Raw genomic sequence first — 13858 nt, 5'->3', positions numbered from 1 at the left:
TTTTTTTAAAACACACACAAGAAATACAATAAAACATTCTTCCCTAATAATTTAACAGTTTAAAGAAATAAACAAAAGTTTCCCAAGATTGTCACTATCTAAATTAATCCAGTTTGTCGCCCTTTAAATAGAAAAAAAAACCCGCTGCTGCTCTTGAATGTACCTCACCAAATGCAGCCCCCACCCCGTTGCCTAGCAACCTCTATAGAGAATTGACAGCGAGTTCTCTTGATTTATTTGGAGGAAAGTTTAACCAAATCCACTTTTGGGGAGGGATGGAATGTCCCTCCTCTGAATGACAATACGGGGCAGCTAACAGATCGGTGGCAGCTATTCAAGTAAGTTGATAGGGGGCTGCTTTTTCACTTTAACGTCACCATGGCAACGACCCCCTGCTGCTCATTAATTTATTATTAGCCGAGTTAATTAGCTGCCACCCATTTATCTTCGCCTTTGGAAGCGATATAAGCCGAGGGATCATTTGAAAGTTAACGCAAAGTTGCGAAAGCAAAGTGGCTAAAGCTAGCATTGATTGTTGCTATTGTTTTTAGCATTTTCATTTCCGGTTTGAGCCATGCCTGACGTGGAGCCCCTCAGATTCCCATCGAGGGAAGAACCACCTGGTCAACAAGGTGAGAAAGGTTACTACAACTAACTTTAAAAACAATGGGTTCACTTTAGTTTACTGTTTCCTTCTGATTTTCCTGTTATTGTCATAAGGTTGCCTCAATAAAATACTCCATCCTAACCTGTTTTCACTTATGTTACAGGGATTTCTCTTGCACCATAAGTTGTGTATTCATAAAATTGGGTTTCCATGCTGGGATGCCTTTAATTCTGGCCTTTGGTGGAGGACAATATTACCAAAATTGGAGATAAACTATTTTCCCCGAAGAGGAAAAATTCTAAAATAAGCAATATGAGAAGTAGGATTAAAAATAGAAGTCAGACAAACTTGGAGATCAGAGAAGTGATTGCCTGTGCAGGGTCACAGAGGGATCAGCCATATAATTTGTGTTTTGCATATAAACTGTCTTTGCAAGAGAATTACTGTGAATAGATTTTGAAATTGATCCATTTCAAACACTGGTGCACTACTGCCTGTTTGCTACTGGGTCCCATGGTGATACTGGGCACAACAGATGGGCACTGAGAGGGAAAAATAACCACGCTATTGTCAATAACATCAAATGAGCAGCGTGCTTTGTGCTTATGTCCTGCATACAATGTACAACTTTCTAGTTTTTAAATAAAAAGGCCAATTAAGTTAGTACCTGCTAATGAAATTGTCACAAGTCGGCGGTCAGTGTTTAAGCTGGGTTTGCATTTTACCATTTATATCCTGTCTAAATAAATCAGTAAATATGAGGACATTTGTATAATACATATGACATTAGTGAAGGGAGGCGGTGAAGGCGACTGACCCTTGGTCCAGGTCCGCTCTGTGACTATAATACACTCTGCCAGTGTGATTTAGAGCGGATTCAGCCTGCTGATGACGTATTGCCCACTTTCACTGTGTCATTTTTCATCTAAACTGCTCAGCAGTGGATCATTTTTATTTCTAGTGTCCCCGTATTTTTCTTTTCCCACTGACTGTTCTTGTGTTCATCTGTGTTCAGTCTATAAATTGTACACATGCATGTGCTTCTACAGCACGACTGTAATAAGCAGTCGACGTTATACTGGATACAGATGGGATGCAGCCACTCCTCACAAGGTGTTCACATGGAAAATAAACTTATTTTTCAATCGCATCAGCCTCCAACAACCACTAAATCTCCTGCTTTAGACATTGTGTTTGAGCAAGAAATGTGTGGCTGTAATAGTCCAGAGTCAAAAGCAGCTTGTATAGATTAGCAGACTATTTTACAGCTGAATTATCACCACCAGAACTGGTAGACTGGTCAGAAATGCAGATTAGTACGTTCAATGGGATTTATGATGGGGCAGATGTTGTTAAGTTCAGTCGAGCTAGGTTAATGCCACAGGATGGTGTCGTTTGCTGTTTGTGTTATTTGTGTTCTGATGTGGAATAATCAGACCTACTGAATACAGCTACAATAGTGGAAGAGTGGACCAGAAGATGATTTGTATTAAATTGGAATCTGCACTGTGATTTTTAATTTCTTTTTTTTACCTTACCGCTTTAAAAAGGAACAGCCCTGTGCCTGTGACGCAGTTTCACTATATTTCTATAAATAAGTCCTGTCAAGAGAAATTAGCTCAAGCTGGGTTCAATTGCCCGTTGTGATTGCGCGAGTGCGCTTCCCGTCCACCAGATGGCGCCCGTTCGCCATTCTGGATTGTGCCTCTGGGTTTTTCTTGATGTTCACATGAGCTGTCTGTTCTCCCAGAGATGCTTCCAGTTTATTACAAATCTATGCCAGCAGAAGCAAAGAGAGAGAGGAAAATATTTCACAGCCTAATAAATTGTTTAATTACTTCTCCAAATAAATTTAATGAAGAAAGGGCAACGTTTGTTCCGGCAGAAGATGTTTCTCCAAGATGTTTTTCTTTTAGTTTTCATTAAAGAATGAATCATCTGCATGTTATTTACAGATTTTTAAAGGTATTTACACTTGTAAGAGCAATAACTGAAGATATTTAGATGTGTAGCAGAAATTAAACTAATCTACTTATGGGGTTTTTTCCCCCAAGATCAAGCCGATCTTCAGGCCATCTGCTCTGGTCGACGACGCACCTGTGCCTTGCTCAACAGTCCCTTGCCGTGCGTGGATAAAGCGGTTGAGCACATCCAAGATCTGAAGATGATGGTGAAAAATTGGTGTCAACAGGTAAACTGACGTTAGACATGACCCACGTGACACAAATAGGATAATTCTTTTGAACTTTTTCTCCTGTAGCGGTCTGTGAAATATCCACAGGCGACTCACGACAGACACCAGTACAACAGGATCTTGAGGTGAAGTCATTTCTGTATTTTATCATGCTTTTATTCGACGCACTCAATAGAACTTTCTCTTGAATGCAGTTTTCCGGCCAGAGACTCAGATTCTGAATCAGTGCTGTCTACAGACTTGTTCATTGAGGGCATTGCAATCAGTTTAAAAGGTAAGGGGAAAAAAAACCAACACCCCTATTTTCTTTTGTAACAAAAGATAATTTTACCACACTGTCACGCGTTGTAATAGACTGTACAACTCTTGTATAGTTTCCCATCCGCTGGAAAGTTGCCCATTAACGCCACTATTGAGGAAAATAAATGATGTCCTTGGAGAGGTCATGTATCTGATTGAGCGACTGGAGGCTGACAGGCAGTGTGCAGAGGAAGCTCTTCACACAGAAAGACAGAAGAAAAGAATTTTGGGGAGCGAAGTTGACAGCATGGCGCTCTGGAAGCAGCAGGAGCTCACGCTGGCTGTCCAGGAAGGTCTGTGGTAACACCTGCTGGCTGTGTTTGATCGTCAGAACAATGAGTCCAACACTTTATTACATTCTTGCCATATTTGTATTTCACCCCTCCTCCCAGAGCACGAGGCTTGCATTAGTGACGTCGCTGAGCTGAAGAGGCAGCTGGAGCTGGAACGGAACAAACTTGACCAAGCCCAGGAGAAGCTGTCGCGCACCGAGCTGCTGAACCAGCGCCTGCACCAGGAGATCAGCTCTGCCGAAGCGCAGATCCCTCATGTGAAGGAAAGCCTTGAGCTCCAGAGAGGGATCACAACTCAGATAAAGGTCGCACAAGCTCAGGTCAGCCGCGATGCCTCAGGACAGACAGCTTTTGTGTCCAGTTCTCATTTGGGTCCTTTCAGGTCAAAGATAATCATGTAATCTTCCTCTAATGGCCTAATTTTAATTCCACGTTTAGATGTCTATGCTTGGTGTGATCATTTCTTAGTGCATATCTGTCACAGAAGGAGCACATGACCAGATCCTCGGTGCTGCCGGGGTCAAGGGTTAAATGATTGATCCCGCCAGAGTTCTGTAACAAATGTTTTTAGTCCCCATAGGAAAAGTCTCAATCACCACAAAACATTAAATGAGCAGCTCTTCCCTCAGATTGTGCACTTGTTATCCTCTTCAGTGTGTCAGTATTCAGTTCACTCGTGCCTGCTGGAGTAGTTTAACGGGTAGACAATCATCAACTCTGCTTGACACCAATGTAGTTTTATTGCGGCCCAGTTTCCTGTCATTAAAGGTCAGAATATATCAAGCCTTCAGGGTAAGTGGGGGCTTAAGGACAGCCTCAAAATGAAGTTGCCCAAATTAAAAAGGCGCCGTCCTTCACTGAGTTTGTCACCACAGACTGCGTGACCACATTGAGGAAAGAGGCACAACAGGACCGGATAGCTGGTATTATTGAAGTGGATAAAAGAAACGTTGGTCTTTTTTCAGGCTGATGAAGCTCACGCAGCTGCCCGGAGTGATCATCTGCAGGTCCAGGCTGAGCTACAGAAACTGGAGGAGGACACCAGCAATGAAAGGACATCACTGGAGGACTCGCTGTCGCTGCTGAAGAATCAGCTGAGTGAAAAACTGTGAGTATGTTCATACAAGAGTCACTGACATTTGATGATTGATCCAGTGATTCCAGCACCCTTCAGCGTAAACCACTTCCAAACCCTTTGTTTTCCGGTCAGGGGGGAATTAAAAGATCTAAAGATGCTGGAAAACCACCTGTGTGTTGAAATCAAGGACACCGAGAGCACAGTCGCTCTTACAGAGGAAAAGTGTGCAGCTATGACACAGCGGATCCCCGAGTTGATGGAGCTGGAAGCAAAGGAGAAGGACAAAGTAAGTCGCCTGGTCTGAATTTGACTCCCTCTCAATGTGAACGCAGATTTTCCCTAACAGATTTTAAAGCTAAACCTTCAGATCGGAGACCAACTAAAGCGCGTTGGAACATTTGAAGCCAAGCTCGTCGCCCTGCAAGAAGACGTCAACAGAAATGTAAGTGAGGTCACACGGCTAACAAGCCATTATGGTGCTGCTGTACGCACCCTCAGCGAGGTGCATACAGGCAGAGCTACAGTCGGCCCCTCATGAGAGCGGCCGTATAGACTGTACGCATGCTAACAATGGAGCCCATCAAGGTGTTTCCAGTAAGTGCATCCACTTAGTGACACCGCAGACTCTCCACAGAGACTCCGCGTGGAAGCAGAGTTTTCCTGCACAGAAGAGCAGCTCAAATACAGGCGGGATGCTTTGGAGAGGCTCCGTGAGGAAAACAGGGAATGTGTGCAGAACACGGAAGCCTGCAAACGAAGCCTTTCTGAGAGGTGCGTCGGAAGATGGGAATGTTTCTCCCCGAGTATCCCGACGCGTCACTGTGGTTTTCCCTTCAGTGGCAACGCGGTTAAACGGATGCAGGGGGAGCAGCGGCAGATGCTCCAGAAAATCACTGACAATGACGCGCAGTGGGAAAAGGCCGAGGAGGAAGTGACCCGAGTTGCAGCACAACACGGCGCGATCCGGGCGAGGCTGGCTGAGCGGCGGCGTCTTACCTTCACGGAAGGCGAGAAAGCCAGGGTCAGTGACGACACACGTGATGCACAGCAGGAAAAGAGGAAGAACATCCTGTTAGCAGCTAACAGTTAGCTGTTGGTTTTTTATCACCTCACAGAAAGAGACAGACGAGATGAAGGAGACTCTGAGCAGTCAGAGGTCTGTTGTGGATCTGCTGAAGGTAAATTATGATGCCATTTCATCCGTTACTACCCAGTTCCGCTAAAATCGGCCAAATGGAGCTTCATGATTGTGCGTTTTCCCCATTACCCTTAAGGGGAACAGTCTGATGTGTGTTTTCTTTTGCACCAGAGACTTTGTGAAAATTTAAAGGAAGAGTGTGATCGACAGCAACGGTGCTCAGAAATAACCAACCTTGAACTACGCAGAGAGTTTGAAGACTCATCTTTGGCGACCAAAGCCCTGGAAGCAAAAATCCAGGTATTGATTCTGGAAAAAGGGCCGTAATGATCAGAAGAGCGCCTCATTTTCTTTCCAACTTTTTTGACAAATTGTTGCTTTGGGCAGAAAATCAAGCGGTTGCTAGAAGATCTGAAAGAGATGGAGCAGGACCATCAGAGCACATTAGTCCACCTGGAGAAGGAGAAAAATCTCAGATGTGAGCGTTTAAAAGCAGCTCAGGTAAAAAAAAAACCCAAAACACAGTTCCTCTGGAGTCAAAGAACAGTTGTGAAGTCGGGTTTACTCTGCAGAGCTCATTGATCACGAAGCCAGTCGGCGCAATTTATCTTGTCACTCTTTTCATTTTCTCCTCCCGCTGCTGTTTTGTCGGCAGGATTTGCACATCGCCACAGTAAAGAGACATGGCAGCGCCCTGGGTATGATCAGTGACCTCCTGGAGAAGAGGGAGCTCCACAGACAGGCCTCAGAGCAGATGGAAGCCACCGCTGCAAGGCTGCCACAGGTTATAAAGCATCTTCAGTGAGTCCGAAACCCCCCAAATCTTCTTGTTTTTCAGGAAAAATAATGAATAACTCAACCAATCTTCACACTTTTATGTTGTCATTTATTAAAGGCGTTCCTTCCTTTTCTCATGTATCTCATTGAAGCCACTAAGAGGCAATGAGGAAAAAAAGATCTAACCTCGGGGGTTTCTGATTTCTCCTTCCAGATGTGAGTCTGATGCTGTGAATTTCCACCACAAATCAGCCGCTCTCCTAATGAGCACCTTGCAGTCTGACATTAATAACTGCCAACAACGCTCACGCCGATTCGTGCGGATTCACGCCGCTCACGTCGCGGCCCGCAAAAAGCAGCTCGAAGTCGCCAAGGTAACGGAACACGCCGCCCTGCCCGACTCCCCGCACATACATGATCGAGTACGGCGCAGTCAGAGATGAGCTGTGAAAGCGTTTCAGTGTTTGCTCGCGGATTAGTGTCAGCGCGTCTGCGTGTCACAACAAGACGCCGGGAAAAACGGGGCTGCGCGCAATTAAAATTACCGGCCGTGGTCATTTTTTTAAGAAATTATAAGCGCTTTCCCCCGCGGTTGACAGTCCTTTGTCTGGATGAATTTGCTGATGCGTATTGTGGCGAGACGCCGCGCCCCCGTTCCCCGTGTCTGCATACAGCGGAAGAAAATCACACACGTTGTCTGGATTTGTTTAATTTATACGTGAGAAACCAGCTCCTGGGAAAAACAAGAGCGTGGTGGCTGTGAACGCCTCGCGTCTGAAGGAAAAGCCTTATTTATTGTAAGGTTTTCATCTGCAGGATTATCAGCCCCAGCCAGAGCCTCTTTGCTGATGGGGGTTTCACATGGCTTATCTAATGTGAAATCGCCATGTGGTATATAGTTTCATTAAACGGTGATCAAGAATGCATTAGTTCAAAACAAGAAAAGGCAATGGAGCTTAAGCTGCCATGCATCCAAGTGCAGCAACTTTAAAGAAGTTGTTGGCGTGAGACAATTTAAGAATTAGAAGTCTTCCTCGTAGACACAACTCCCATTAGCCAGATAAAAGTTAGCCATGCAAAAAGGGGTTTAGTCTTTTCACTTGATGAAATAAGATGGTATAACAACAATACCCGAATTTTAAAAAAAAGAAAAAAAAAAAGGGTCAGCCAGAATCCGAGGTTCAGTAGAATCTGGGCATTTTAATCATGGGGGGTAATAAAAAAGCACACATAATGCCTTCATTAGCATAATATAATAAGAAGAGTGTGCATTCGCAGGGCATGAAACAGGGTAGTTAGGCATAGTCAAATGTTAGTTTGCAGAGGTTTCTATTAGAACTGCCACCAAAAGCATCCATTTTAATCATGTTATGGATCCGGTGCTGAGCAGAGACACGCCGGTGCAGCTAAAGGCAGAGATGGAACCGGGCTGGTCACCTCTCTTTCAGAAACATTTGCCTTTCCACGCCTATTTTTCTAATTTGGGCTCATCGTTTGGCGAGCACAAAGTAAACAACGCAAAGTGCCGACGTTATCAATTTCGTGTGGGCATTGAAGTGTAATTTGTTCCGTTTACACTTCACAACAGCATCAGATGGGCTTTGTCAGTGCTGCATGGAGTAATTAAACCTGAAATCAATAGCAGGCATTTGTCATGTTTACAGCCCCTCTTTCTGCTGGCTTAAACTCATCACTTTAGTGCTGCTCGTGTTTTACTGCGGAGACACACTTCATTATGTCTGCAGGTAGATTTGAGGCGTTCGCCAGCCACGTAGGCAACACACGGGGAAATTCAGCGTTAGAACGAGAGGGGACGTGCTGCGACCTGTTTCCCAGAGGAAGCCTGAAGTCGGTGCAGTAGTTAGCTGCAGAATATGGAACGCGTGTTAATTACGGTAGCAGGTCAGTCATCGCTCAGGTGTGTGTTCAGGTGTGTGCTCACCACTGGTGTGGGTTAAAGGAGAGGTCGCATTCACTGTCCGTGCAAATGATGCTTCTTCTGGGCCTCAAATGCGCCTTGTTGCCAACGTTTTTCAGATTATTCAGAGTTCAAACCAGGTTTTCTGTTTGTAGGAAGCTCTAAAAAAGGCACTAAAGGAGAACAAAAAGCTGGCGAGTGACTACGAAGGCCTGAAGGAGACCCTGGTGCGGGCCAAACAGGAGGCAGCGTCTGCTTTAAGCAGGAAAAACCACGTAGTTAAATCTTTACATTATTACACCCAGGTATGCTTCATATAATCTTTTGTGTTCTGTCTCTCAAACCTCCTCCTCTTCCTTCTTCTTCTTCTGTTTTATGGCAGCATTTGTCTTCTGTGGCGTAGTTATGTCACCTTCTACGCCCTCACCGTCCGCACCGCATAGCTGCATTGGCGGTAACCGCGGCGATGAGGAGGTCGCCGCGGTGATCTAATAATGACGAGCTGAGTTAAGTGGAGGAGGATAACGGATGGCGGGATGGGACCAGAGATGTGTTGTTTTTCCATTTAAGGGAGTGAAGATAGAGACAAATACTTCCCGCGTTTCTTCATTATATCGTTTCTGGGTCGTTCGGAGGTAAAAAAAAAAAGAAAAAAAGTGGGATAAGAAGCCTCGCGTGCACAACTGCCAGTGATTAGAGATCAGGAGAAAAGGCACGACAGGATCAGAGAATAAAGGTTAAAATAGCAACGAAGCCTCACTATCAGTTTTCCTTTTAATCTTACAGTGTTTGACGCCGTTTGGCTGAAATAGAATTACACGTGACAACCATAGCGCCAAGGAGACGCCACACTCCGTTCCTGTAATGAAAATAGCCTATTATTTGTTCCAAAAATGACTAATACCTTTACTTGAGCAATTCCTCATCTAACTGCATGAATGTTATCAAGTGAGAAATGCATGCAAAAATGAAATCCTGTGGACAGGATTTTCCACGCTCGTGATCAAAGCCTGATTTTCTTTTACTCCGGATTCAGCCTTCACTTTTGTTTGTTTCAACTCTTCACTTCTGTAACGGTAGGCCCCCGGCGAGCGCTTCTGCAACCAAATTTAGCTTTTTGTAACAAGCTTATGAGCAAGAATGTTCTGGAAACGTAAATTCCCAGCCATCACATTCAATCAGATTCAAACTCAAGCATGTTTCATACTTGTTTTAGAGCTACATTGATAGATTTCATATCCCCTTTAGTATGACCAAAGTCTGTCAAAGTGATTGGGACTGGGCTCCTAATTCCTACTCGGATTTCACAGATGATCACAGCCATGACCCAAATTGAGCTTTGCTGCTTGTTTGTGTAGTAGACAGATAACTGTGAGCTTTAGTTTGGAACATCTTGTGATTGAAATAAGCTTAAAAAGTGACCAGCGAAAAGTGGCAGTTTTTTTACGGCGTCAAGGATTTGGTGGCATCTAGTGGCGGGACTAGAGATTGCAAGAATCAAACGCCTCTTTTTGAGCCTTCCAGGGTCCAGGTTTTCCACGTTTGTTGTTCCACATCAAATAAAACGTATTATTGCGCTTATGTTGCAAAATAATTATAGCTGACAATTAAGAAACATTATAGCCGGCGTTCCAGACTACTAGAGCAACATGTCAAGGACCAGTGTGAGTATTTGTATAAATATCCTCATCCTGAGGAAGAGAAAACACAAAAGGTGGCGTGCTAATGCCGTTACACAACATAAAAAGCATATTTGCATACGGTGTGTATACGTGTGTGTAGGATATAGTCAGAAACACGAGCAGAACATTTACCGATGGCTAAATGAGCTAATTTGTGTTGTTTTCTCCATCCCACGTTAGCAGGTGGGGCTATATGCTGTTGTCCTTCTGCCTGTAGTTCTTTTTCTTAACATAAAGAATCTCAAATGTATTTTCAATCCACAGTTTGAACCGAATCAAAACATTGGAATGGAAGTCGGTGGTCTGTTTGCCATCGTATAAATCCTCCATCCTAACGTACACGCGAGCGTTCCTTCGTGCTCGTGGCGTTTAGCTCGGGGTTTTTAGCAGGGAACGCCATAAAGAGCCTCCCTGTTATTGTCTTTTCCTCCAGGAGCTGATGACTGAGCTAATTCGCTTAAGTTTTCAATGCACTAGGGAACACATTGCCAAGCAATGATAAGCTTTGCAGGAAGAGTAGAGAGATGCAGGGGGAAGAAAAGCAACGGCATCTATCAGAATTTAAACCTCTTTGCTCGAAACTGTGTTCAAATAATAAAGCGAGCAGCATGTCTTTCCGAGAGACTAGGAATAATTTCTGGTTTCAGTGGGGGGTTCATGACTCTGTGTGTATGTGTAAAATATGTCTTGAGGGGATTGGTATAAAGTTAAACTGGGTGAAGTAGAAATATTTTACTCATCAGCTTTGCAGTCACAGAGTTTGCCTCGGCTAGAACAAAACTGCTGAAGCATTTAGAGAAAATTAACCCCCCATCCTGGCAGCCAGATGTGACTGGTTTCTGATGAGTGCACACGAGTGGGCAGAGAAACCAAGAGACTGTGAAATTCCTGTCAGGCCCGTGTACTGCAGAATGGGCTATTGACTGCTTTCTCTATTCCCCTCCATCATTCTTCTTGAACACTGCCATTAATTTCCTCTCCTGCCTTACCAATTCCTTTTCTCTGCCTTCTCTCTCCCCCCCCCCCCCAGCTCTCTTTGTTGCAGAAGAGGATGCACAAAGCATCGGCGGAATACTTCAAACAACGCAGCCGCCGCAGCCGGGCCGGACTGGACCGCTGCCAGGCTCTCTCTCACGAGAGCGACCGCAGGATCGGAAGAGCCCAGGTAAAAACAGGCGTGGGGAGTTCTCAAAGTGTCACTTGAATGGTAAATCCCCCCCCCAGTGAACTTCCTCGCAAACGCAGGTGCATTCCCTTCATACCGCAACGGCTCGGCGTTCCGCTCGGCATTGTCTGAGCTTCACCCCGTGCCTCCTCTGCCAGGCAGGGGCGGCCAGGCGGACATTAGCTCCACGCCTCGCCTCCGTTAGAGACGCCACTCTTACATTACAGCCCATACCGCCGCTCGTCAGACGGCTGGCGTGATGGATGGCGCGTCTGCCTGAGCACCTATGCGGCGGCTCCGTCTCGTAGGCTAGCTCTGACGACTCTGTATACACGGCATATTGTGCTCGGTCACATCACATTAACACTGGAGTCGGCTCCTCGTCGAGCAGGGGCGCCTGCCGCTTTTACGGGTTGCTACGAGCACGTCGCGGCGCATGCGGGCGCTAGCTGCTCTCCGTCCAATAACCTTGTGTCGGAGGCAGAAGAGTAGCATATTCTGCAAGGTTAGTAACGAAGGAGCTTCATTTAGGAGATAATCACAGGCTAATCGGTGCTGTGATGTGAGATGAGGTCAAAGCGGACAGAGAGACAGTGATGAATCTACACAAAATGTCCTGTCCAGCTAACAGCCAGGTGCTGCGCAACCATGCTAACCCCCCCCGCCCCCCTTTACCTCTGCAAGAATCCCTCTGGTCCATGTTTACTGGTTGTTTCTTTTCTTATTAGAATCAAACCTTGAATTCAGCTTCAGCAGTCATGCTGGAGGCGATATAGGCTCAGACTTTCATGGGAGAACCCGCTGAAAATACTATTAAGCGCTTTCCTCCTCCTCCGACTGCTGACATTTTTTTTTTTTTTTTCTTTTTCTTTTTGATGGGTCCGGTCCAGACATTACTGGGAACAGCCGTGTCTCACTGGCCCAGCCTGAAAAGGCCCCAGCAGATCGCCGCTCAAGGCAGGGAGGAGTAGGGCACAGTAGGGGGAGGAGCTATCAGGGAGCCGCAGAGTGTGAAGGACAAAAGAGCCGGTGTATTCAAGCGCGCCGCACCGTCACCCGTCACAGCTCAGCACAGGGTCCATCAGAGCCGCCTGCTCTCGCCTCGCACAGGCTCCTTTTCAACTCTGGCTCAGGATTTAGGGGAGGAGGAGAAAAGCATTTGACATTTCATGTTATTTTCCACGGAGACGCCGGCAATATGAAAGGATGTAGGTATTTATAGCAGCACGTCACAGCTGATATCGGTCGTATTTAAAAGCTGGATGACTCCCGACGATGCCTCCTCTAATCCATCATGTCCACTTAACCCCACAAGCAGAGCGTACCAGAGGTCAAGCTAGCGCCTTCCTAGCGCAGGCACCAGGAGCCAAACAGCTCATAAGAAGCTTGAGGGATGGAAGCCCCTGGAACCCAAGGATGGGAGTGGGGTGGGAGACTTGTGTGTGTGGTGGTGGTGGTGGTGGTGGGGGGGGGCTGTCATGCTGTTCCACTCCTGCCAGAACTGGCAGTTCAGCTCTGTGTTCTGTGAGTTTACACTGGGGATGGCGTAATTGACAATGGCTAACAGCGGAGAGCAGTGCAGAGCCTTGTTGAATGGCCAGTAATGATTGGAGCAGACGCCCACTGGCCCCGTCCCCGGGGACAGTAATCCAAGATCCTGTTGCTGATATAATTGTTAGTCAGAGAATTTCTGCACGGCTAGGCCGGGGTTCAGATTCCCAAGCTGGTTGACAGTGCCAGGCACTTTAATAGAAAAACTGGATGCCGAGGTTTTTAAAACAGAGGAGCGCTGAACCTGGACATGGTTCACCAGGAGTCCCTCGTTCTCCTTCCCTATAAAAATAAGAGCAAGTGTAACTTTACTTTCCACCATCACGCTCTAAGAGGGCTTCTTATTACCGCCCCAACCCCCCCACCACCCCCCCAAACCAAACAAATCAGCATTTGCTTAATTAGCTCCATTTGATGTGTCCCTTCTCGGAACAGGCTCGGCTAGCAGAAGAAACCCGGCTCGCCGCTGCGTTCCTGCGCGTCTCCGCAGACGGGTCGTCCCCGACCCGCCACCCCGGGACGACCAAACCGACCGTTCGGGGCGCTGCTGGATGGAATGAGTAGAGCCTTAACGGCGTGATGGGACGTTCACCTGTACCAGACAACTTACTCCCCCCGGCACGCTTCACTACCCCCCCCCCCCCCCACCCCTTCAAATCCATAACAATGAAACAGGTGACTTTCATGCTGCTGTCAGGACTGATCTAATTTTAGCTGGGTGAATGATTGCAATTGGCTTTGCCTCATCAGATAATTAATCTATGTCACCATTAATTGGAAAAGAGAATAATTACAGGCAGTGTTGACAGAAATTCTACGCTTCTCCAGATTCCAAGATCCAATTACAACTAACGAAACCCGTGACCTTAACTAGCACTTAGCGCACTCCGGCCACCTTGACCGCGGCCCCGCGTGGTGGTGGGGGGGTGGGGGGGGGAGCGGCGTCTGCTGGAGGAGCGCCTGTTTTGGCGGTCTGGGGACGCGCCGCCTCGCTCGGCCCGCTCTCCGAAAGCTGTCTCCCTCAATCACTTTTCAATATTCAATCTTAATTTTGTGGAAGTTTAGCATTTTCAATGAGCTGGAGATGAATGATTAATGAATAAATTTGAATGCTTCATTTTGTCCACGGATCATTAGTTAAGTCCTTTGTGGGAA

General features: G+C 46.3%; 1 protein-coding gene across 4 annotated transcripts; it reads left to right on the top strand.

Annotated features, from left to right (window-relative positions):
- Window positions 1-220: 220 nt before the first annotated feature.
- Window positions 221-13833, top strand: ccdc178 (coiled-coil domain containing 178). 4 transcript variants are annotated; one of them, XM_029831004.1, is made up of 20 exons: window positions 221-338; window positions 552-632; window positions 2662-2798; window positions 2868-2926; window positions 2996-3075; window positions 3176-3394; window positions 3494-3714; window positions 4360-4502; window positions 4605-4758; window positions 4819-4914; window positions 5107-5243; window positions 5310-5493; window positions 5588-5650; window positions 5782-5910; window positions 5998-6111; window positions 6266-6411; window positions 6602-6761; window positions 8461-8610; window positions 11018-11152; window positions 13139-13833. In XM_029831004.1, exons 2-20 carry the CDS (start codon window positions 575-577, stop codon window positions 13265-13267), a joined length of 2514 nt encoding a protein of 837 aa, XP_029686864.1. In that variant the 5' UTR covers window positions 221-338; window positions 552-574; the 3' UTR covers window positions 13268-13833. The 4 variants fall into 4 exon arrangements, with proteins under 4 accessions (XP_029686864.1, XP_029686866.1, XP_029686865.1 ...); XM_029831005.1 differs by lacking the exon at window positions 221-338 and having other exon boundaries at window positions 374-632; window positions 4840-4914; XM_029831006.1 differs by lacking the exons at window positions 221-338; window positions 8461-8610 and having other exon boundaries at window positions 373-632.
- Window positions 13834-13858: the final 25 nt, after the last annotated feature.

The sequence above is a fragment of the Takifugu rubripes genome, chromosome 22 (genome assembly GCF_901000725.2).
Source record: "Takifugu rubripes chromosome 22, fTakRub1.2, whole genome shotgun sequence".
NCBI lineage: Eukaryota > Metazoa > Chordata > Actinopteri > Tetraodontiformes > Tetraodontidae > Takifugu > Takifugu rubripes.
Note: the sequence above shows the minus strand (reverse complement) of the source record. Positions and strands in the feature narration are given on the sequence as shown.